Here is a 25,467-nt window from a genome sequence, read left to right on the forward strand (position 1 = left end):
ATTGATTCTGTCTGTTTCGGGATGATCGAGGTAGTATATTTTAGGAAATGATGTAAAAAAAGCGTTGTTCCAGTGAATGTAATACGAAATGTAATAATAAACAAGTGCGTATATAGGTAGGAAAAACAAGTTTTAGGGTAGGTAACGGACGTGGACAGTGAGTGCTATTTGCTTACGAAGGTTTTTTTCAGTAAAACTGTCCCTTTCGGTATATCCCTTGCTAACTGCAGAAGAATCAATGGATCATTTTATTCTTCTCCTATTATCTTATTGTAATTAACCCTCAACAAAAAGACATTCATCAATAATATAAGATACAAAAAATAATAATTGAAAACTTAAGTTTTTTTTGGAGCCATTGTTAGTAAAATTGTAAAAATTATTGGAAATAAATTTCGGTTTTGTTTTGTTATGTCTATGTTTTTCATTATTTTATGTACAACCAATGTGACTATATACTATAACTAATATTAAATTATTTTTTTATAAAAAAATGACCCTTACCTAATTTCATTGCAGTTTTACTACTTTAAAACTTTTACTACATGAACTCATGAATGAATCGTATTTTAGACATAAATCACGGTGTACGGTAAAAAATCATATCTGATGGATGATTCTGTATTTATCTATTCAAATACGAAGCAATTAGAAAATTAGATTTATCTCTTTTTCGCTTGCGATAATTGCTTTTGCTATCTTTCTTTGAAGTGTAATCGTAATGTAGTGTAGTGTGCTATTTATTGCAATGTTAAATTATTCATGTGTGCGTTAGTGTATCATTTATAAACACCGAATGTTGTCTAGGTAACCTATCTTTACTTTTAAATATCATATTTTTATAAATATACTATAGCCGAGCGTCAAAGGATGTCACCAATACTGGAGGATGAAAAAATACTTATATTTTTTGCTACAAATTACGTACGGAAATTAAGACAAGTAAAAGTAATAGTTAAATAGCGATTTTTTAAAATAACCTAAAAATCATATAGAAATGTTAATAATAAGCTATAATATCTTGAGAAAACAGAAACGGCAATAATTAAGTAGGGGGAGTACTATCTGATATCAAAATAAACAGAGCCTGTAGGAAGAGAAAAGGATACAGCTGATAAAAGAAGGTTTACAATGATGCACAGAACAGTGTTCATCACACAAGTATATTAATAGTTCCAGGCGTGTGTACACCGACACCCCAATACTTCAGTTAAGCAGTCAGGGCACCAGTAAAACAGAAAACATGCCAAAAATACTCAATAACCATTATTATAATTTCAGCCTTAATAAAATAAGTATTTCATATAAATTCTATTGAGGTAAGATCTTGTACACTTTGTATCATAGGAAGAAGAAAGACATTGTTTATATAGTATAAATATTAATTATTAGTCATCATTTTCAAAATCATCTTTTATAAACGATAAAGGTGGCTCAATCTCATTTTGATGCCCTGCCCTAAAAACCACACAACAGACATTTCATGAGCACAGCAACCAACAGAATGTCTACCCACCAAACATATACAACAGTATCCAGCAAGAGCAGCTCTAGTATTAGAAATCGACGGGTCAACCAGTCGATACGTTATTCTACTTGTGTGCCTTGATTGTATCCTACCCCGTGGAAGATATTTATTTTGACCAAACTCATGGATAGGTTGCCAGTATTATTCAATTTTGTATTCTACGGAGGAACAATTTACATGATGACTCTCTGGAGTATAATATGCTGTAGATGCGATATTAAAATCTATGAAATAAACGAAATAATTATTATAATGCAAAATAAACTGTCACGCAACTCAAAAGAAACGAACGTTTATGTTTAGACAACATAAAAATTAAAATGACAGATGTATCAATCTATTCAAATAATATATTCATATAATTATACATTTGTAGGCTCTGTCTTTCCATGTTACTAATCACTGATATGAATCTTCAAGTTATTTTAACTATTGTTAATCTTTGTTTGTCCGGCTGAAACGATTTTGATGATAATTGGTACCCATATATTTAGGATCGCGAAAATAATAGGCAATAAATTTTAATGTTAGTAGTTAGTCTGTACGCCTCATGGTTAAATATATTTTACATACATTTTACAGTACATTTTTTGCAGTTTGCCTACACGTGGCAAAAGTGGAGCCTTAGGAAAAAAGAAAGAAATATATGCTTACTCTTTTCATATTGACAGCTTTAAAATTTTGAATTGTACTTATTTAAGTACAATTCAAAATTTTAGTGTAAATGAATTTTATTTATTCATATAAATTTGGTTACTTAGTTTATACCTAAATCCTATTTGAACAGCGCAATTAGTAATTTATTATCATATAAATATTTAAGTGTCTAATATGACGACCTGTATAGCCGAGTGGTTATCGATCCTACCTACAAAGCTAGAGGTCCCGGGTTCGAATCCCGGTAGGTGCAAGCATTTATATGATGAATATGGATGTTTGTTTCCGAGTCATGGATGCTTAAATGTATTTTATAAATGTTTATATGAATTTATGTATGTTTAAGTACTTTGACTATGTTACTTTATTCCATTGTATTGTATTAAATATATCATTGTCTTGTAACCCATAACACAGGTTATATGCTTAACTTGGGGCAAGATAATTTGTGTAAAGAGTGTGTCAATATTATATATTATTATTATAATATGAAAAAGTATCCGAAGTAATGCAACAAAATACTCAAACAACTAGTGTGAGCTAACCTCAAAAGAATAAGGAATGTAGTGGCTGCATCAGTCTTACATACACAACACATATTATATAATAAGTAAAAGTTACGTTGCTGTTACCTATCTAATGAGATAAAATTAAAACAAATATACAAATTTAATATGTACCAAAATATTTTATGGACGATGCGGGATTCGAACCCGCGCTTCTCGGGTGTCGGAAACGAATGAAAAGTCCTCAGTGGACTCCTAAACTAATGAACGGATTTTAATGGTGATTACTTCATGGAGTGCAGTTTGGTCCAACTTGAGAGATAGGGTAGTTTTTATTTCGATTTGGGACCCATAAATATTTTTATTTTCAATATTTGTTTTGTATGGACATATTTTCTATGAGAGAATTTAGTGACGCACGGTTTGACAGTTCCGCTGTGAAACAATTTCATTCTAACAACAGGGAGCATATTTCCGAAATAATTTTTGATGTTTTGAAATATAAAACAGTTGTTTTTTTACTATCTACAGAACAACGTCTGTCGGGGCAGCTAGTTAAATTTGTATATTTAATCTCAGAAGTGAAAATAACAAATTGAATAAATAATTTTGAATTTAGAATGAAATTTTTGGAATGCTTTCTTTAAAAATTCCATGTGTGTTCTGCTTTATATAATCATATTTTGTTCGGTGACAGCAGGCGACGAGCACGACATCCTCCTCTCATGCGTCACGCGAGTCGCGACTGAGCCAGAGTTAGGGATGAGCGTTGAATCAACGAACTAGTTGAATCAACCGTTGATCTGCTGTCAACGCATCAACGTTAACTGTTTATGAGTCAACTAGTTGAATTCGTCAACGACGTTTCTGAATTCAACGCGTACGTCTCGTTGAATAAACGAGAACCCATACGCAACGAGCAAATTAAAAAGCTTACGTTGAAAATAACGTCATAGATTGCGAGCGACGGTCATGTCCTTTTGAACTCGAAGTACCGTATAAAAAGTTGAATTTCGAAATATTTATTTTAAAAATGTATGGTACTTATAACGATATTGTTGCAATGGCGCGCTAGGCTCGCACTGTCTGAGAGACACCGGTTAACATAAGAGACAAGAGTTATGACTCGCGAGCTAGCGACCCCCGCGTCACGTTGATGGCACACTTGCCTCTTGAAACTTGACTAATTTAATATGTTATTGCTAGTTCTGAGAAATATAGTCAATGGATCATTATCGGGTCTCTTTTATAAGCTCGGAATACGACCGAGTTTAATTATTGTTAAATAAATTTGAAAGCTTCCTTGATCTATTATTATGGACAACGCTATAATTGTTTCAGGGTATAAAAAAAAACTTGACAATTTTTATTTTAAATAGCTAAAATCACATTTTACAAGATCTATGTATTTTAATGTTATTATATTGAAAAAGTAATAAATGTTAGTGGTCGTTCAATCAAAAGCAAGATAGAATCACATACAACAAACGTCGAGAAAACACTTTCACCGCGCAGACAAGTGAGATGTTTACAATACAGTCTGCATTCAATGTGACAATTTAAGTTTATATTGTTTATGCAGATAAACCTAGACTAAGTTTCAAAAATACTGAGAGTGTGATATGTTTGATAATCCGCATTATGTTTGAGGGATATGCCTGAGGGACATTTGTTTGTTTACGTTTACGAAGGTTGAAGAATTAACTAGTTGATAAATGTAAATGAACGTTAACGTTTCGTTGACAGAACTGTCAACGAGCCATCACCAGCCAGAGTACAGAGTGAGCGGCCACGTAGCCGAGCATTGGTAAAAAAAATCGCATCGCGGATTGTTTGCACCGCAATTCGTGCAGCTTCATACAGTGTCATATGTCACAGAGTTTTGCGGGAGAGACCGCGCGGGAAAAAATCGCAATGCGTGCTAGCACTAAAATTGATTAAGGACCTGCTTGTCAATTGAATTAAAAAACTTTATATTTTCATTGTTTGTTTAATATTGTTATTTCGACTAACCAATTAAATCCCTGGTGATATAGTATTTTTGCATAAAGTTGGGTGAGGCCCATAGAGTAAAAGGTTGGGAATTCCTGATTTAAATGTTGAGACATGCAGTTGGTTGCACTTGTACTCGATAGCTTTTTTGAGGTTTAAGTAGGTAGTAATTAGACAATTTTTAACTTTATCAATTAATTCGAAACATTCGATTTCTGTTTGTCAAGAACCTTTACCTGGGAACACGTGGAGGTATAGAGTTGAAATTGAAGCTGTGAAAAAATCTAACTGCTACGTTTACGTAAAAAAAGAAGCGGCCGTTTATGCCGCATAAACGTATATTTCGACACTATCAAAGAATCAAAATTTGTAGCAGCTGTCCGCGACGTCGTCGGCGTAGATTCTATAAATCAACAAAAATACTTTCCCTCCTGCATCTAGCCTATCTAGTTAGTGATAAAAGTAGCCTATATTATGTTGTCCCGATCTCTTTTTATTTATTCATGCAAAATAAGAAATGTATTTATTAGTTTTTAGTGTAGCCCGGACATAAATTTTATTTTATTTGGGGAGCTTACAGCAACGTTTACAAATCGGTCAAGTAAACATAATTCTAAATGCCAATTTGTAATTCCACATATAGAAACAAATTTGCTTAAGGCCGTTCCCAATATTCAGTCTATCTCTTACTTGTGATACGAAAGAAAACGAGTAAATTTCATGTGAATCTTTTCTATATTCTTTATATAATTATGTGACCTAACAAGGGTTCCATATTTCAGACGCGTATTCCAAGTTGGTTCGCATATAAGCACAGTAAAAAAAACTTTCAAAGTTTTCATTTTGGCATCCGGAATTTGGGGTTGGTAATGGTTTTATTTTTCCCTTTCAATTGACACTCCTCTCACCCCGCGACGATTCGGGTTTTTATTAAAATTTGTGTATGGTGTTACGTATTATTGTTCAGATTATAGAAAAAATAAACATTGTGTGATGGTGAAACGGAACGTTTTTCAACATTTTGTTATGACTGCCTTTGTTGTAAAGAATAAAAGTTATGAATTATTAATTATATTATGATCAAAGATTTATGCTTCTTACTAATTATAGTTCGGCGATTTCAACTTGAATGATAATGTCATTGGACCAGTGATTGAATTATTGTGATTGCAAAGCCGAAACATCGAGGGATCTCAGCCGTGAAATATTTTTACAGTTTAATTATTTGGTTTTTAAGCTTTGTCATTAGCGAAGACTCTCCCTAAGGCGATATAGTTATACTTATATTAATTCTTTGTTACTTTTTTTTTTGAAATTTTCGATTCATATATTTTTTTCAAATTAGTCAAAAATTAGTTGTATATGATCATTGTTCAAAGGCCGCCCACAATTAGCCCATTTAAACTGAAAAAATAAATGACGAGACGGCTCAACTATCATCACAAGCATTGCTTCAACTTGTTTCTTTTTTGTTTTATATGTTATCATTCACTTAAGCCTTCATAGACATCATTATCAGTTTCAAAAGGTTTCGCGCGAGAATCAAAGATGTTTGACAAAAAAAAGTTATTTGCATTTTACAGCCATCTTAATAATATTACGTGTACCACGTAGAAGAAGAATACAAAACGTAAGATAATGCCTACTGTAGTATAAATAAAGCTTTAATAATATATTGGACTATAAACATTGCAAATTATACTTTCGACACTTGAAGCTGTTCCCACGTGTTTCAAATTGAAATTTATTTGACAAGGGATACTTGACAGCACTTGTAGTTCACACTTGTACATGAGTTAATGTGCTGCACATTCATAAGTTACTTTATTATAGCTCTAGTAAGATATGTCACTATGGTATTTGTAACACATTTATTACTAAAAGCTGGGAGCCCTTTTTAACTGTGTTTTTTTATGAAAAAGGAGGACAAACGAGCGTAAGATCACCTGGTGTTTAGTGATCACTGCCGCCCACAATCTCTTATAACACCAGAGGAATCACAGGATCGTTGCCAGCCTTTAAGGAAGGTGTACGCGCTTTTTTTGAAGGTACCCATGTCATATCGTCCCGGAAACACCGCACAAGGAAGTTCATTCCACAACTTTGTAAAACGTGGAAGAAAGGTCCTTGAAAACCGTACGCTGTCAGCCATTAGAGCCAATCAAGTATAAATAAGTTTTATGGTGAAAAAGAATTCAACTGACAAGAGTGGCAGTGAAATTCCACTCTAGATTAGCACTGATGTATATGAGTCCATTAACCTGTTAATAAATGAGTCAAGATATACACAGAATATGACTTAAATAATACACAATATATTAACCACTCTAAACAACAAACACAATGTTTCAGAGAGAAAGTATTTGTTTTGCTTTAATATGAACACTCAGAAAGTATATTTGTACTTCAAGTGATACAATACAAGGTGACGCCTCTGCCCTTATTCAGGAATGTTTACAACATTATTGTTCAGGCTTCATGAGTTTCCTTTGGTTTTAGTTTAGTTTGGTTGAAAACACACTTTAATCCATTGCAAATACAAATAGAGTAACCATGCGATGAACAAAGGACACAGCAATTCACTGGTTATACTGACACTGCAGATAAAATGGATGTTGTTAATAGACCGGAATCTCTGATACCTATACATCATTCCCGAATCAATACATGGCAATGCAATTAGAAGAAAATTACCTAAAACAATGGAAAAAAAGTGAAGATCCAGATTTCTCCCAACTTCATGGCAACATATCTCTTCACCACTTGTGTTACATATGTCCATGGGTATGACCACTTCCCATCACATGAGCCTCTTGCCTGTTTGCCCCAATTATATAAAAAGTGTCTATTAAGACATACCATTGTGGACCTATAAAATAGTCAACACTAACAGATCTGGATAATCAACAAATCTGAAGCGTGATGGCAGAATCACTGAGAAACAAATAACAATTGAAGTCATTATGATACTATTTCAAAAGAAATCCATTTCCAGAAGATGAACCAGTCTTCAAACAATCACTCAACAGGTAAATATCAATGAAAAAGGAAATGAATGATGTTTATAATACCACAGCTCTATATCAGTGATAATAGTTGCAACACTGACATGATAATATTGTGTGCATTTGATGGAATAAAATATTGGCTGAAATACTCAACTTTTAAACAAGGTAATAGGTTTTAATAAGGTGCTTGAATGATCTTTTGGTGTGGTATAGAACATTATTAGTACTATTCATGTTTCAGATTTATTAGTTTGTTTATAAAATTAAATATAAAGGATTTACCGGTGACCACCTTTTGCACTGATAGACCATTATTGTTACAGTTTGAAGAGTGCCGAAGATATACTATATTATTTCACAAAAATAGGTAGGTACTAAGTAATTTAAGGTTATAAATAGCTAGTTGTGAATGTAACATAGGAATGAGTTTTAAATATAAGAGACTGCATTTACCATCTTCATTCTCCTCATCAGTGAATGTTGTAAATCCTCTCCCGCGTGAATTTACCACTTCGCCGCATGTATTTAAGTTGGAATGGACTGGTGGTGGCGGAGGAACCTATGAACAGTAAACCAGCATATTATTATTACTGTTAACGGTCAAGTAAGATATATAACATAATACAATTAACTTGCCACTACACCGCTGCAATCATCATCCCATTCATCATCCATTATCTGAAACAAAACAGTAAATTTCGATGAATGCTTAAAATTTAAAAAAGCTTCTTGCAAGGAAGTTACTAGGCGTAGGCACAAAGAAACGTCTCAGCCTTCACCAGAACATTATTACTCCTAGCCACTATGATTTTCAGATATTACACATTGAACCAGTCGTTACTCAAAATAGATAATAATAAAAAAAAAATTAAGCTTGGAGGAAGCCATTCATCAGTTTGAATTTTGAAAACCGGCTTAGCAAGATAGCACGTGTGTAAAACTTCTATCAAAATTCAAAATATACAAATAAATAAAATATTACTAACAGCGTACTAGAATATGGACTTTTTTTAAATTTTGAGAAAAGTTGTTCACTGTTGGAATGATGAAGGAACAAGCAATATACAGCTACCACCGGAGTTCCGTGAAGTTGAAAGTTGAAACAAAGAAAATATTGTATTGGTAGGAAACTAGGAACATCAATGTACCTAACAACCACAGAGTACCTTTGTTTAAACTATTAACAAAAAACCTATTTTATACCTACGGATGCTTTTTTTAATCTTTGGTTTTTCAATTTATAGTCAATACAAATGGTGGGATTTTGTTCAGCCATACCAAAACCGATCATGTTTAAATAGCTTTAGAACAAAAAGCTGTACAAGCGTCGGTGACTTCACTATAAATAGACAGGACAAGCGATATACAACTGAGGCTGAGATAGAAACATACGAACGACAACAACACAAAATCATATCGACATATTGAGAACGTCCTTCATTTTGAAGTTGGTTGAAAAGAGTGGCCATTAATTTTCTCACGAGCTCAACTTTTTCCATACATATGTGGGTGACTTATCGCATATTTCTATGTATTTATTTATTTATTTTACATATTTTATTTATTTATACATGTCCAAATTATCATAAAATATTTAATTATCTATTTATTCTTACTTGTGTAATTAAAAGTGCTTGTTTCTAAACTGGATTTTCTCTTCATTATCTACTATCACTGGTGCTTTAACTTCATACAACCTTGCGACCTAAACATATGGTGAACTAGCTGACCCGGCAAACGTTGTTTTGCCACATAAATTATTTTTAGTGTTCGACCGTTTTTTCTCAGACTTATTTTTTAATGCCGACAACCACCACCGCGAAAAATTATTTTCATTTTTAATATAATATAGCATAAGACACTCACAAATAATGTGGCTTTCTATTGGTAAGAAAAATTGTAAAATCGTTTCAGTAGATCCAGAGATTATCATTATTAGAAAGTATTTTATTTATTCGTCAACATTTCCATGTTTTTATATTATTTTGCGGTTCGGAACGGAGACAAATCCAACAATATAAAAATCATGAAAATCAGTCGAGCCATTCTCCAGATATAAGTGCTCGAACAACTGTGTAATGTATGTAAATTGGAAGTCCACACTTCTTCCGTATATGCTACGTATCACACCAGGCTAAGCAGCAAATGCAGTTTCCACTGTGTAGCGCTCCGAGCCAGTGGCACACCGTTGGATCAAATTCAAATTCAAATATTTTTATTCAAAATAGGATTTATAATCACTTATTGAACGTCAAAATCTACCACCCATTCAAAAGAGACTGCCTCAGAAGAATGGGCGCAAGAAACTCAGCGGGCTTTTTTAATATAAAATATGGATTACATTGTAATATCGTACAATAAACATTAATAATTAAAGAGCCTGAGGGTGTTCGCTTTAATCCCAGTCCGTGGTGTCATTAAGAAAATCGTTTATGCTATAATAACCTTTCCCACACAAACGTTTTTTAACAATTCTTTTAAATTTCGTAACACATTTGTTTTGTACATTTTCTGGGATCATATTGTAGAAGCATATACATCGCCCAACAAAAGACTTACTAACTCAACTCAAACGAGTAGTAGGCATAACAAGTTTATGTTTGTTCCTCGTGTTAACATTATGAATGTCACAGTTTCTAGAAAATTCCTCAATGTGCTATGAACATACAAAACATTATCAAAAATGTATTGAGAAGCAATAGTCAAAATGTTTATTTCTTTAAATTTTTCTCTTAATGATTCTTTAGGACCTAGGTTATAAATCGCGCGAATAGCCCTCTTCTGCAGCACAAAGATAGTATTAATATCGGCCGCACTGCCCCATAACAATATACCATAGGACGTAATACTATGAAAATAACTAAAGTATACTAATCTCGCCGTATCTATGTCAGTTAACCGTCTGATTTTCTTAACCGCATATGCTGCAGAACTAAGCCTATTCGCCAATCCTTCAATATGGGGGCCCCACTGCAATTTGGAATCAAGAGTAATGCCAAGAAATATAGCAGATTCCACTGGTATTACCACCTCTCCATTTAATAAAATATTCGCATCTACATTTTTGACATTTGGCGCGGTGAATTTAATATATTTGGTTTTATGATGATTTAACAATAAGTTATTAAAACTTGGCTTCGTTTCACTTTGAATATAAGTGAAGTGTCATCCGCAAACAATACCACCTTGTGTTTTTTTTCTACAAGGTTAGGTAGATCATTTATATAAATTAGAAAGAGGAAGGGTCCAAGAATAGACCCTTGTGGTACCCCCATACCGAGAGGAGTCTCAGGAGATATCCTGCCATTCACCTCGACCCTCTGAATCCTATTATTTAAATATGAGATCAGAAGATCGAGTGCAGATCCTCTTATACCATAGTGGCATAGCTTCCTGACCAGCGTTGAATGTTGAACACAATCAAAAGCCTTAGATAAATCACAGAAGATACCAAGTGCATTCTGTGATTCCTCCCAGGCCTCAAAAATATTCCTGATGAGTTCAACACCTGCATCAATCCATTAAACATAAAACTAAAAAAAAACATTAAAAATTATTTCATAAAATGCAATTTAAACGTAAACACTATGTAGTTTAGCATCGTGTCATGTTCCGTTATGTTCGCTTAACCTGACCAAATGTCCCATCCCTGTCAAGTAAATGTAAAAATCTCACCAACTATGTCACAGATTCATAGCCAAGGGACATGTACCAGTGGTCTTCCATCGCTTGAGCCTGGCTGTATTATGCAAATACTATGCAATGCATCACATGACATCACACACTGTTCTGCACTACGCATTGCAGCACACTTGTTCCTGTATGTTACCAAAATTCATTACGAAGTACAACAGCTGTAAACATCATATCGAACCTTCGATGACGGAAAATGAGCCTTAAAATTCTTTTTATAAGTGACGTCACAATTGTCAACTTGCTGGTGATCACCATAATTGGATCATGGAAAGAAAACTGCAAGAGTATTTGACCACCTTTGTATATTCTACAGGCAAAAATATGACGACCCAGAGGACCTTACGACAGCCCGAGCACGATTCCCTCGAGTATCAACAATGTGACCGTATTTATAGGGCTCGGCGCACGTGCTCGTGTTTTCAATTAATTCTTTTTATAAATAATTTTACATCTCAATGTAATGAAATGTTGATTTATGATTGAATTTTATCGTAAAGTTTTTAATATTTTTATAATAGGCGTGGTGTATAATATGTATTTTTGTAACTCCTACGGGCTTAACACAGTAAACAATTTGCGTGAAGAAGTAATAAAAACACACACACACACACACGCACTTCAAATCCATTCAGTAGTTTGTGCGTGAACACGTAACAAACATACACACACACTCACTAACTTTCGTATTTTTATTTAACTATTTACCACAAATAAATTTATTATATAAATATCAAAAAGAAAACCAAATACTGATCTATGTAATGTATTATATAAATATAAAAAAAACAACTAGTAACATATGCAATTAAAATAAAAATGAAGTAATCTCTTTTAATTAACTGTTCAGCACAAACAAATTTAGCTTATGTGGTCTACTATAAGTAGTAATATCCACATTATTGTAAGTAACTGTTAAGTATAAAGTAAAGAAACCTGCCGATGTAATCTCATAAAAATGAAGTATCTTTCTATATGTGTCTCCTAACCACAAAAAAACCCTTTAAAACTATTACAATACTGTATGTATTAATATATATATAAATTCGCATTAAGGACACAAACTTCAACGCTGTCTGCTCGGCGCCCGGGTACGACAAGCTGTCAAAACTCAAAACAGCCTATGCGGGCTCATCAAACTTAGCCTACCCAAAAAAAAATTTTTTCTAATTTTGAATTTTCAATATCGCATATCGTTAGTTCGTAGTTTGTTCTTAATTTTTCGCTATAAATAATAGTTTGTTCTTTATTTAAAAACAATTAATTAAAAATGGGGGGAAACACCCACTATTTGGTTCTGGCACTCGCCGGCCGCTACCGCGGCACGCTACGCTCGGCTCGTGCGTTGTTTTAACTGTTCTAACTTAACCTAACCTAACCAATTTTAATGAATTGAAAATTTAAAAAAAAATCGAGAACAAACAAATGTTTATAGAGAACAATCAAGAACAAATGGCGAACTAACGATGTAATAAAAAAAAATAAAAAATAAAAATTTGGGGGGCTAACTTTCTTGAGTTGCCTATGAGCATGGTGGAATTTGGTCTGGCCGAACCATCAGACGCGGTCTGGTATGTTGCACAACATTATTATTATTACCGTCTGGACCGTACTGAGTACGACGTCGGACCAATTGGTGCAAGGCGCACATCGGACCGTCTGAGTTCCGGCCGTACCAGATCCGGGCATGTGCTTAGGCTATTACGATTAGATGATCAAGTATCAACTATCAAGTAAAATAGTCTGTGGCAAAAAATATATTTTCTGGTCTGTGGTGGTCGCCGATTGTCCGTATCAAAAATCAGAATTCTGAAACATAATAAATAAACATATTAGCTACATACGTAGAAATAAATAATTAGCATTAAATTACTTATACCTATTAAACAATTTTGTATTAACCAAAATGATAGAGTTGGAGAAGATATTTCATAGTTATACTTTTTTTAGCCTGGGCATTAGTGATAAGATTTAATTTACAATAAAACCTAAAATACTTTGCGTCACAATTTATTGGTCAAGTTCAAACCATGGCTGCACATGAGCAAGTAAAAGTAGCTGTTGTGATTGATCCGATACCGAACGTAATACCTTGTTCGAGTTCTTTAACAGCAGAAGAGTTGTGTATTCTTTTATGCAAGAAGTACAGTATTCCTCCATTGACGCGTACTTTATTTGCACTGAGGATCAAGGGTACAGAGTATTTCCTCAAAGATAACAGCAAAGTTCTCTCTAGTTCAAGAGATTATGAACTAAGAATACGGTTCAAGGTAACACAGTTTAAATATTTAATCCTAACAATAATCTTACTAACTGTTTCATTAATATAAAAATAAATATTTACTATCCAGGTACCTCGACTCAGCTTATTGATAACATTAGATGTAACTACTTATGATTACTATTTCCAACAAGCAAGAAATGATGTAAATGAGAACAATATACCAGAGATAAAGTATCCCGAACATAAGCAGGAGTTATTAGGACTTGGGATTGCTGATATGTGAGTAATATTTTTAAAAACATTAAGTAAACTTAATTTTTGTGTCATTGTTTTGTGTTGCAGCTTGTACCCATGTAAGTGAAAATTATAATCTATGAGATCAATGGAACCATATTCCTCTATATTGTTAAATTAGTTCAGAACTTACAATTGGGAGTTAGTAAAGAATAGGAAATTTTCATATGTATGTGAAAAAATATCAATAACTATAGTGTTGGTAGCTTTATGCTCTTGTTTTTTCAAAACAATATGTAATGCTAAGACATCTAAATATATTTATCAAATTTTACAGAAGTAACAAACTTTTATCGTATTTACCATAAAAATCCCTTGCTTAGGTCTGGATTTTAATCAAGAATCCCTAGCTGCTCTTTGGATCCAAAGGAGGTGGACAAAATGTGCTCCAAATTCCAATCCAATTAAATGTTAACTGAATGTGTTAATGTTAATACCAGTAACAAACATAAACTTATAATGTCTCTACCTAACTCTTAAGTTAAGTTAACTCTGCTAAGTCAAGCTAGCAAGTCTTTTTGTATATGCTTTTACAACAAGATCCCAAAAAATGCTAAAAACAAATGTCTAACAAAATTCAAACGAATTGTTAAAAACATTTGTGTGGTATATGATACCCCAGATTGGGAACGGAATAATCACACTCAGGCTATTAAATTTTATTGTACAATTTAACATTGTAACCATATTTTTTTTAACACAAGAAGCCTGCTAAGTTTCTTGTATCCATTCTTCTCAGGTCTGAGGCATACTTTTACAAATGTGTGGTAGTTTTTGACTTTCAATAAGTGATATTATTGATTAAAAATATTTGAATTAATTGTACTACAAGTAACATTACATATATATTATAATATTATGTCTACATCATTATTATTTTTTATGTACTCTATTTATTTTATTATTAATCTAAGTGTGGTAATGGATGACATTTTTTATGTTGGTAGCACTTACCTCAAGCCACTGATAAATGACGAATGACACTGACTGAGGGTATGTTCCGATATGCACTGAGAGCACTGCACAGTGCTATCACTAAAGAAATCTGTTATAGACTGTCATAATACTGCCGCAGTACCTTAGGGAAATATATGACGTTATAAATTGTCCCCATATTCTACTGTGAGCACTTGCGTTATCAAGGTAAGGTACTCGCAGTACTTTGATCACATGATCAGACAAAACTACTCGACTGTGTAACTTTATTATTATATTATAAAATCAATTTACAATTTATATGAATTTAAATATTTTTAATTTGATAGTACCCCAACAATAGTTTTTTTTAATGAACTAGAAAACTTAAATACACTCATTTGAATGCTGCATCAAAAAATGTGGCTGACAGTATACAGGATTGCGTTCTGTTTTTAAATAGTAATCAGTATAACTGGCTATAAAGGAACGGCTTCACAGTATACTAAATTGATGTCACACTGTACAGTGGTCGCAGTGCATATCAGAACATACCCTTACTAGGTAAATATACACAATCATTATAACAAATTGCCACCAGTGCCAGTTTGTTTTGTGTTAAAACATAATATTATTAGGTATAGGTACATTTATATTTTATAGAGTCTGTGTACATACATTGTGTTTCATGTGATATATATAATAATGTATAAATAATATAAAAAATAAATAAATAGGAATTAGATGAATAAACATTTATTATTAACTTTTAGTCTTTTGCAGTATTTTAATTTTTTTATTACTACGGCTAAGTAGGTCTTTATCCATGCTTTAATTTAATGTCGCCCTTTTAGCTAAACACTGTTGAAAAAAATGCGAAAATTTCAAGATGAATTACATTAAGTAATTAATATAGTTATGAATGTATTTAACAGGATGCGTGCAATATTAGAAGAGAAACTTCAGTTGAACGATGTGGTGAGAAATTATAAGAAGTATATACCGAAAGTGATAGTTAGACGACATGGACCCTTTCCGAAAAAACATGCCTACGATTGTCTTCCCCAGCTATGTTCTGCAGGCCACAATGTTAAGTAAGTTTACTTTATTCGTTCTAATTTGAAATTTCAACTTTATTATCTATCTACAAATTGAGACATTAATTTTATGTAAACAGCACTTATATGAAATATGCAACACATATAACATTATACATATGCGCGAAATAAATGCCGTTTGTTAACATATATTTCGTAACAATCAATCGTTTTGTAGTACGATCGTGCGAGTTGTTTTAGTTAATGTGAAGTGATCACTGACGCCCATTCTCTTTAAACACCAGATAATTTTGCCGTCCTTTTAGATAGACTTCTACAGTGTGGTTTTCAAAGACAATACGTGGAAGAACTGTCTTCCACGTATTTTGTGTTCCCAGGACGATATGACATGAGTACCTTCAAAAAAAAGGCACATTTACCTTTCTAAAAGGCCACCAACGCTCGCTCCTATGATTCCTCTGGTGCTGAAGAAAATGTGGACGGCGGTGACCCATAAACTCGTTTGACCTCCTAAAAATATGGTTTGAGCTGATAACTGGGGTGCACCAGAAGTGATCAGAGCGCTACTCCATATGTGGCCGGACCTGCCGCTCACAGAGTGCTAAAAAGTGGGCCGGCTTGAAGTATTGTCTCGATCTATTGAAGACCCCCACTGTCTCGGATGCCAGTTTGGCTTTGCATTGCATCGCTCGAAATTTGTGGTTCGCATTATGTTGGCTTTATGCGCGTTGAAGACCAAAGATTACGGAATGAATGGAATATGTGCAAGCACGTCATCAACCGCCGATTGGATGTTGACGAACACATCATAAAATGACACTCAATGTTGTTCCCTGTGATACGCTGTGTCGCTCGGTTCATTATCTCTGTTTCCGTCAAGAATAACATTATCAGCATGACCTTTACTCCATTTTCTGTATTGGATGTGACCATATAACTTATCCCGCGCCACTTAGAGTTCTTTACAGATATATAGAGATATCACTCACATTTGCAGCATTTCTAATTATTGTCCCTCCTAAGACTCTCTTTTTATTTTAATGGTTTGCTCCAAACGGGGAGATGCTGCAGCGCTGATGGTCAAAGATTCCAAAGTAAGAATAATCTGATCCGAAGTCTCAGAAAAGGCTTGTGATGTCTGTTGGGACAATTATTTTCTTCTCAGCATGGCAATATACTTAAAAAAAATTGCTTCAACAAACCAACTCGATTCATTCAGCATTTTATACGTAGTTTAACATCAACCGGCATTACTGTCATTTGAGATTTTGTGTACTCAAATACAGGTCATATCATATACAGGTTATGTTGATTTACTTTATAATTGTACTAGCTTTTACTCGCGACTTCATGTGGAATAGTTATTTTGGGCAGCATTTTCATTTTTTAAGATACTTTGCAAATAATATACATACAAACTGCTCTTTTCGCTACTGGTGGCGTTCTTTTATGTTACAGCGGATACCCCTTGTCATTGTGGACAGTCTCTTGGTATTTATTTCCCTACGAAGTTTAATATCCTATTTCATCCCTATTTAGGTCAAAGTTTCAAAAATGCTCGAGCAAATGTTTAAGAATTACTCAATGAATTAAGAATTAATCACCTGCCTAAATACAAAGTTTATGGTTTTATCTCCGAAAACTACGAATTCCCAAACAAAATTCCTTCCGCTACTTCAACCTCTCTATTTATTTTTTAACTGACTTCAAAAAAGGAGGAGGTTCTCAATTCGTCGGTATGTTTTTTTTGTTTGTTACCTCAAAACTTTCGACTGGGTGAACCGAATTTGATAATTCTTATTTTATTTGAATTTTTCCGTGTGGTTCCATTGCAATTTGGTCCAGATTTGACAGTGGCATCCATGAGAAAACCATAAAAGTCTTAAATTTGCTATACATACGTATAGCAAAGTGGATGATAAATTTACGAATAACTCAATATCGCGCCAACCGATTTGGATGATTCTTTTTTTATTGGAAAGGAAATACTTCAAAAATAGGTAGTTTGGTTAGGTTCTGATTACGGAATCCATTACAAAGTAACGGAACTCTTCAATTCTTAGGAGCAAATTAACGATACTCGGCCGAATCATTTTTATGGTATCCGGATATTTAAGTCATCTACCATAACATAGTTTTGGCCAAGTAATTGTCGTAGTCGAATATGATGATCAATGGGACTTCTTAACGACTTACAGTAAGGGCAGAATCTGTGGCACAATTTCTGACTGTCTGTAATCAAATTGCGAAGCGCTTACGTTCATTGCTGCATTGAAAAATTTAGTATATCTACACATATTTAGCCAAATTGTTAGTTAGTGTAATTCAAATTCACTAAAAATCATGAATTAAAAAAAAATTAACAAAAAAGAACAATCGACTTCAAAAACACTATTTCAAAACAAAAGATACAATATGCACTAAAAAGTATAAAAATAATTGCGTATTTTCATTCAATCTAATAAATTTATCTAATTCTAGTTACGATTATTGTAGTTTTTGGAGTCAGTGTCATCCAAGATAGGTTTGTAACTACATACAATATAGTTATAGGCGAGATGTGCCTGAGTTGTGAGGAGGCGAGAGCCAGTCGCGGCGGAAGGACACCAATTCCAAAAATGACAATAATCGGAACTAGAATTAGATTAATTAATTAGATTGTATAAAAATACGCTATTATTTTTATACTTTTTATTGCATATTATATCTATTGTTTTGGGATAGTGTTTTTGAAGTCGGTTGTGTTTTTGTTATTCGCATTTAAAATAGCCTATTTTCTTTTCCCAGCTCTAGTCTATCTCTGTATAAATTTAATCGGTTCAGTGTTATAGGCGTGAAAGTTTATAATATTAGTAGGGATAAAATGTGGAATTATGGCATAACTTCTAGACTGGGAAAATTATATTGTTATTCTGCTTCATTTTATCTTTAGTAGTTCTATTTAATAAAAATATCTGCTTACTATGATGCCCGCTTTTAAGGAAGGTGTACGCGCTTTTTTGAAGATACCCAGTTCGTATCGTCCCGGAAACACCACACAAGGAAGCTCATTCCACAGCTTTGTAGTACGTGGAAGAAGGCTCCTTGAAAACCGCACTATGGAGGAACGCCACATATCCAGATGGTGGGTACTAATCCTAATTTGTGGCGTGTCGTGCAAAGATGAAATTCGGCGGCAGGAATCAGGTGAAACAGCTCTTCGGAACACTCCCCGTGATAATTGTGGTAGAAGACACACAATGAAGCGACGTCTCTACGCAACAGCAAGTCATCCAGCCGTTCACAGAGCTGACAATTCGAGCTGCTCTGCGTTGCACGCGGTCAAATGCATCGAGCTGATAGTGGGGTGCGCCAGACCGGAGATGACAGCAATACTCCATATGTGGCCGGACCTGCGCTTTGTAGAGCGTAAGAACGTGGGCCAGCTTGAATTATTGCCGTGCTCTATTTATGACCCCCAGTTTCTTCGAAGCCAATTTGGATTTGCCCTCCAGATAACCGCAGAATTGGCAATCGCTTGAGATTTATAGGCCCAGTATTCCGATACTAGGCGAGGCTTTGAGGGAAGTGTTGTCAAAGAGCGGCGATACGACAAATGGGTTTATTTTTGGTAAATAACGCGCAAACTTGAGTCTTCTGGGGGTTAAATTGGACAAGGTTCAATTTACTCCATTCCGCGATCTTCTCAAGAGAGGACTGGATAGAATATAAAAGTTTCTCCTGGCGCTGGTCGACCATTTCCGGAGAGAAACCTGCACGGCCCGTGCATACGGCATCACCAGTGCTGTCGTCTGCATAGTAATATATGTTGGAGGTGTCCACCTTGTAGTGTCAAACGCGGCGGGTGGCTGGTGGTCTGCGACATGGGCGTCGGATAGGCACTACACTCGTCGAGAGAGACCTGGTAACTATCGGGATGTGTAGTCAGCAGAAGATGTAATAAGGACGGCATGTGGCTATCCACATCCGGGAGCTGCGTTGGCGACTCAACCAATTGGGACAGACCATACGCCAATGCAAAATTGTGCACAGATCGCCCTGCGTAGTCTGTGGTACGTGACCCAAACCATTAGGCATTGTGCCTGTTGAAATCACCCAAGTCTACGATTTCAGCGGAGGGGATATGTGCAAGCACGTCGTAAATTGCCGCTTGAACGCAGCCCATGAGATGATCCGTTTCTGCGTTGCCACTATGGGACCTGTAGACACACGCATAGATGCGGACGCGATCCTCAAAATCTACACGGAGCGAGAGAGTAGACAGGTCCCTACCCTCTGGTCCTCGACACTAACCTATGCGAAACATAGCGGCGCTGGGCCGCTACTTCACGGCGATATTCTGTGCGAGTGTGGTAACTGACCCGGACGAGTCTGGCCCGATTGTGCTGACGTCATAAGACGGCAGCGTGACTCTCCTCCCACTTCTAAAAAGCCTTAAGTCGCCTCTTACGACTCTCTTGGGCCTGGGACTCCCCTATTCTTGTTACGCCCCGGGGAAGCACAGGGCAAATATCATCTATGAATACATCCATTAAAATAAATAGTACTAATTAATATTGTTACAATTATTTACATAGTAAGTATCTAATATCTACATTTTACATAATTTATTATGGAAAAAATTTAATTTATTGGTATCATTAACTGTTGCTATGTACTCTCTTCATCATTATTGATTGGAATACCTTCTTGAGTATAGGCCTCCTCCAGCTTGTTCCAGACCTCTCTGTCCATTGCTATCTTTTTTCATAAGTTTCCTGCTGTCGCTTTTATATCTTCTATCCACCTTTTCCCAGGACGTCCTTTTCTTATTTTCCTATTTGCCCTTCCCACATAGTTGCCTCGGAGGTACATCTATTGTCTCTACATCGTGCTATACGTCCAGCCCACTTCCACTTCTGTTTCAGAGCGTAATGTAAGGCATCTACAACCTTTGTTTTTCGTCGTATCCCTTCACTTTTTACTTTTATATTTTTTTATTTTTAGTACGCTCCTTTTTATTGTTTTTTGGCATGAACCAAGTTTAGTGTTAATTTGTTATCACGTTTTCATCCACGTTTCGCACCCGTATTTGAGAGTAGGTAGAACACAGCTATCCATCACGGTTTTCTTTAGGCGGGTTCCTTTTAGGATTTCCTTCAGGGACCAGAATTTTTTCCAGCTCATGTTAATACGGCGCTTGACCTCTTGTTCTTCGTTTTTTTCTTCGATGATGAATGTATAATAAATGCTTACTTAAGTATGTGTCGTTTTTTTTACATATTCAAGCGGCTTTCCGTTCAGATTGATTATGTTTGTGTGGCTGATTGTCAATACTTTCGTTTTAGCTTCATTCCTTTGAAGACTTTGTTCTACGCATTCTGTCTTCAAAGTATTTAACATTTTTCTTAGCCCTTACTTGTTTCTGCAAATAGAACAATATCATCCGCAAATCTGAGGGGAATAAGTCGAACTCGATTTGATTGATCCCTTCTCTTAATCCCTTCCAACTGCCAGTTGAGATTATCAAAGATGTCATGCATTACCATTATGAATAACTTGGGTGATAGGTATAGGATACTTATCGCACTACTCTGCAGATCAGTATTCGGGCCTCGTGTCTCTAGTTTGACTTGGTTTACGCTTCCCTTATACATTATTTTTAGCACTTGTATATACTTTTCGTCTATGTGACATTTACACAGAGCTGCGTTGAGTTTTTGGATGTGTTTGGTGACTTCCGTGATGTACAGTAGCTGGGGCCCGTTTGTTTCTTGAGGATTTCCTATTGTTTTATCGATTGTAGTGGTATATATACAATATGCTGAGTTTGATGATGTTTTTGTTGCTTATAAAAGTATTATGTATTTATTGTACTTACTTATTATTATGTATTTATTTATGTATTATCTAATACCTAGCCATAAATACTAAAAGAAAAATAAATCAATTGCAAATAACATTTATTACTTTTACAGTGTGTTAGTTTAAAACAACTTACAAATATAAAAAGCTTATTCAAAGTGGTCCCCATGGGCTGTAATACAGTCCTTTAAACGTTGAGGCCAGTTATCAATAGAAGCACGCACTCTTTCCATGGGAAATTCTTCACTGTCAATCGCATGGACTGTTTCAGGTACTCCAAATTATCATGGCGTTTAGAGCAAGCCGTACTCTCTAAAACTGACCATAAATCATAATCTAGCGGATTAAGATCGGGACTAGACGACGGCCAGTCTTCAGCGATGAAGTCCGAAACGTTCGTTTCCAACCAAGACTGCGTAGACCGAGTCTTATGACCCCGGCGCCAAGTCTTGCTGGAAGGACCATTCTTGGTTATTGAATGGTGTTGTTAAGGGACTTTTCTACCTTCTTAAGAATTGTATCTTGATACACTTGTGTTTTGATACCTTTTTCACAAAAGTTGGATCCTTCATAGCTAATACCCCACGAACCGTAAACAATATCTTTTTGTGACCTCCCTTTGCGTACTGCTTCATTAGTTGTTTCGATTTTACCACCCTATTCTTTTTAAATTATCAGCCGGCATCCTGTGTAGTAATAATAGTAAAGTAGCCTACTGGTTTATTCGATAGATCTGAGAATAGTTCGTAAACCATTTTTGATACACCTAAGTGATAAGGGTGGCCCAAGTTACATATATAATTTACGGTAAACGGTCGAGTATACAATGTCGCACTCTCTAGTCAAATGTTCGATTGTTCGATCTTATTCGCATCACAAAGTTTGGCGTTACTAGAATCATCTAAATCAGAGAATACGAAATTCATAACCTTAGCGCTTTCAAGACTTAAAATGGTCAGTCCGAATAAGCCTAGTAATAAGGGATGCCGCAAGCAATAACCGCCGGCCGCAGTATAAACGAGTCAGTTCAGGCTCTAGCTGCAATGTGATCGCAGACGTTTTTTTCATCGTTATTTTCGAGTCCAAGCTTAAATAGTCAGCGTAGCAGAAGACAAAAGAGGGTAGATAGACATAATTCCTCTTACGCGTATAATAAGTTACAATCTAACCGCGCAATTGGAAACAATCAAAATGTAAGTATCTTATAAATAAATATTACGGCAGAATGTCCCGTCACCTAATATTTATGTGTTATGAATAACCGTGAAAATGAAAAACATATTTTAATTTGGAACTAAGTTTGATTTACAATTTCACCATCCACCACCATCTATATATCGTATAGTTTATAAATACTTATTATTAAATTGAACTTCTTTCAGCTATGTGAAAAACCTTTATTTGCAACAACTGTACGGACTGGCACCTAACTACCTCGCTGAGGAGTATAAAGATGTTATCTGGCAAAATGGATCCGAGTTGATACCTGTCAAGGTAGTGGTTGCTCCATTCCACCCGCACCAGTCCGGAATCAGGATCTTCAATACGCTGAAAAGAGATGTAAGTTCAATTTGCACTGGAATATATTTACAGCTTAATAATTAATATAAGTTTAAAGTGTCCGATACCAACAAGAAGAATTAATCAGATTGTACTGGATTCTATCAAAATCAAAATCTAAAAGATCTATTTTTTATATCAGCCTTTAAAATGTTAGATTACAGTTTATGGATGTTCAAAGTTTTAATATATTAGGTTACCTACTACCAATAAAATAGCCGTTCTGTATGAAAAAAATTAAACGATTAAAATTATTTTTTATTTGTATTAATCGAAGTAATCACTCATTCAATCAATGCATCATTGCCAACGCAGTGGCAGTTTATTGATGCCCTTCTTAAAGAAATCAGCTGGACGGGAGGCAAAAAATTCTTCAAAGTCATTTTGTACTGCCTCTCGGTTATTGAATTTTTTTCCCGCCAAGAAGTTATCCAAATTCTGGAAGAAGTAGTAGTCCGTAGGCGCAAGGTCTGGTGAGTAGGGCAGATGACGGAGAGCTTCCAACCCCAGTTCTTGCAACTTGGAGGACGTCTGCTGTGCAGTATGAGGTCGCGCGTTGCCGTGCAGGAGCAGCGGAGACGAGCGATTGACCAATGCTGGTTGGAGATGTGCCAGCTTCTCCGTCATTGTGTTCAGTTCTTTACAGTACACATCTGCAGTAATGTTCACCCCGTTTGGTAAGAAACTGATGAATCACACCGGCGCTAGACCAATAAACAGTGACCATCACTTTTCTAGGGGTAAGTTTTCGTTTAGGGAATTGTTTACGTGCTGAACCAGGATTCAACCAACTTGCTGAGCGCTTGCGGTTATCAAACAGAATCCATTTTTCATCGCAGGTAACAATGTGGTTCAAAATTCCTTCATTTGTGTGTCTGTTGAGCAGTGCAAGGCACGTCTCGACGCTTACTTCGCACTGGCGATCATTGAGTTCGTGGGGCACCCATTTGTCAAGCTGTTTTACCTTGCCAATTTGACGCAAATGGACCAATATTGTTTTGACGCTAACGTCGAAAGCTGCTGCTAATTCAGCCGTAGATTGTGTATAATCAGCTTCCACAATCGCCTTTAAAAAGTCTTCGGACGACCGCGAGATTCATTTTTCAGGTCGAAATTTCCAGAACGGAAGTGAGCAAATCAATAACAGGTGGTGCGTTGGTTTGTAGTGTGTTAGGATCCGTAAACGTCGTTGATGACGACGGTACTCATATTCCATAATTACTCGAATTTTTAAGGTATCCATGACGACGAAAAAGATTGAAATGCGATGAAATTGTAACACTAATCAATAAACTAATGACTACTTTTGGAAACAGAATTCCATGTTTGTAAAATAAAATTAATTTGAAATTAGAATTCTAAGCCAAACAAAAATTAGTTTGATTTGAAATGGCCAGTACTGCAGAACGGCAACTTCATAGGTAAAGACCTATTAGATAATAATCACCTACGTCCTAGTGAACACAAAATACGTGCATTTTCAATATCCTTTAAGTTTATGAACAATGTTTGATGGTCCTTGTAAATGCATTTTACATTCCTTAGCCTTTTTCCCAATCATTGGATAGGGCGAGGAGGACACATTGCGTGACCTGCAAGGAGTCCGGTTAAGTCAGTTTATTTCCCGAGTGAAATAGCTAGTAGGTATACGATGGTTCACCTGTGTGCAACAAATGATCACTTCCACCAAGAACTTTAATTAGAATAAATTACAAAATACCTTAATTATTATTAATAGTTAATTATTATTACTACTAAACTGTTATTGCCTCTGAATTGTATTTTACATTTATATTTTTTATGTTTTATTTATATTATTATTATTATAGGTATTGTTTTTAATTAATTTTATGGAAATTTTACAGAACGACCTTAAGTTTAGTTCGAACACGAATTTCCCGCCTGCTTCCTTTGTGATAGTTTTTTTTTTCAGTTTCTTTGAAATGAGTTCCTAGTTGTTATATATTTTAGGAGAGCTAAGAAAAGAGTCATGTTTTTAAAATAATCTATCAAGCCAACTTATTACCATTTTTTTTTATTTGTTAGGCATTTTAGTGAAAAAAATTGTAAAAACATTGAAATAATATTGTATTTTGTCTCGCATTTTTAAATTTGACCGAATAATTGTTGTTGTACTATTGATAAATAACCAGTGTATAATTGTTTTTACAGATCAGAAGAAAAATTC

General features: G+C 34.9%; 2 protein-coding genes across 3 annotated transcripts in view; one reads left to right on the forward strand and one right to left on the reverse strand.

The window, feature by feature from the left end:
- Window positions 1-8,836, reverse strand: part of LOC126976867 (ATP-dependent RNA helicase vasa) — a 37,227-nt gene extending 28,391 nt beyond the window's left edge. Inside the window, exons 1-3 of one of the 2 annotated variants that reach the window (XM_050825487.1) lie at window positions 8,678-8,836; window positions 8,328-8,369; window positions 8,145-8,250 (exon numbers count right to left, since the gene is read on the reverse strand). In XM_050825487.1, the coding sequence (XP_050681444.1) occupies window positions 8,145-8,250; window positions 8,328-8,366 (145 nt within the window). In that variant the 5' untranslated portion in view covers window positions 8,367-8,369; window positions 8,678-8,836. The remainder of the gene's footprint in view (window positions 1-8,144; window positions 8,251-8,327; window positions 8,370-8,677) is intronic. The other variant, XM_050825488.1, reaches the window with a different exon arrangement.
- A 4,316-nt stretch (window positions 8,837-13,152) lies between these two features.
- Window positions 13,153-25,467, forward strand: part of LOC126976883 (tyrosine-protein kinase hopscotch) — a 54,650-nt gene continuing 42,335 nt past the window's right edge. Inside the window, exons 1-4 of the mRNA XM_050825519.1 lie at window positions 13,153-13,654; window positions 13,736-13,887; window positions 15,753-15,911; window positions 23,102-23,279. Coding sequence (XP_050681476.1) covers window positions 13,415-13,654; window positions 13,736-13,887; window positions 15,753-15,911; window positions 23,102-23,279 — 729 coding nt within the window. The 5' untranslated portion in view covers window positions 13,153-13,414. The remainder of the gene's footprint in view (window positions 13,655-13,735; window positions 13,888-15,752; window positions 15,912-23,101; window positions 23,280-25,467) is intronic.

The sequence above is a fragment of the Leptidea sinapis genome, chromosome 42, assembly GCF_905404315.1.
Source record: "Leptidea sinapis chromosome 42, ilLepSina1.1, whole genome shotgun sequence".
NCBI lineage: Eukaryota > Metazoa > Arthropoda > Insecta > Lepidoptera > Pieridae > Leptidea > Leptidea sinapis.